Source organism: Penaeus monodon, chromosome 15 (assembly GCF_015228065.2).
Source record: "Penaeus monodon isolate SGIC_2016 chromosome 15, NSTDA_Pmon_1, whole genome shotgun sequence".
In the NCBI taxonomy this organism is placed as follows: domain Eukaryota; kingdom Metazoa; phylum Arthropoda; class Malacostraca; order Decapoda; family Penaeidae; genus Penaeus; species Penaeus monodon.
In genome coordinates, this window is record NC_051400.1 from 36,079,062 (window position 1) to 36,079,582 (window position 521).

At 37.0% G+C, this 521-nt stretch overlaps 1 protein-coding gene across 1 annotated transcript in view; it reads right to left on the reverse strand.

Moving 5' to 3' along the window:
* Positions 1-521, reverse strand: part of LOC119582346 — a 14,798-nt gene that overhangs the window by 3,633 nt on the left and 10,644 nt on the right. The window contains exons 4-5 of the mRNA XM_037930562.1: positions 433-485; positions 162-241 (exon numbers count right to left, since the gene is read on the reverse strand). Of these exons, the coding sequence (XP_037786490.1) occupies positions 162-241; positions 433-485 (133 nt within the window). The remainder of the gene's footprint in view (positions 1-161; positions 242-432; positions 486-521) is intronic.

Sequence of the window (521 nt, forward strand, 5' to 3'; positions counted from 1 at the left end):
AATTGCACACAATGATATACACTGAACATTACTCAATTCTAAACAGTTGTTGTTCTTTCAATACATAGTACTCTAGGGTATATGAATATGGTAGGTAAAATATAGTAATACAAAAATACGTAACTATACATAATTATAAAAATAACACCACAATTACTTACGTCATTCAAAAACCTGTTTATAACAGGGTCTTTCACGATCGAGTATAATATGCTGGATCTACAGCAGATCTCCACTGCTGCTACAAACAGGCAAATTATACGGATTAACAGTGTTATATTACAGGATGGAATATGTAGTAGACACGACACATAGACTGAACAGGAATCGGGAACCAATCAGCTGGTTAGTATGGCTCGTTGGGGGTTAACCTGAAGTAGAAAGGGTTCGAGTCATCGGCAGGGAAGGTGTTTATTCACACGCGGTAAATACATATTCTCTCTCTCTCTAAGGGAGAATAGGCTAAGGGATAGTTGTAGTCAGCTCTGTACTTTCATTCTTACACAAAGACACTCTCACTA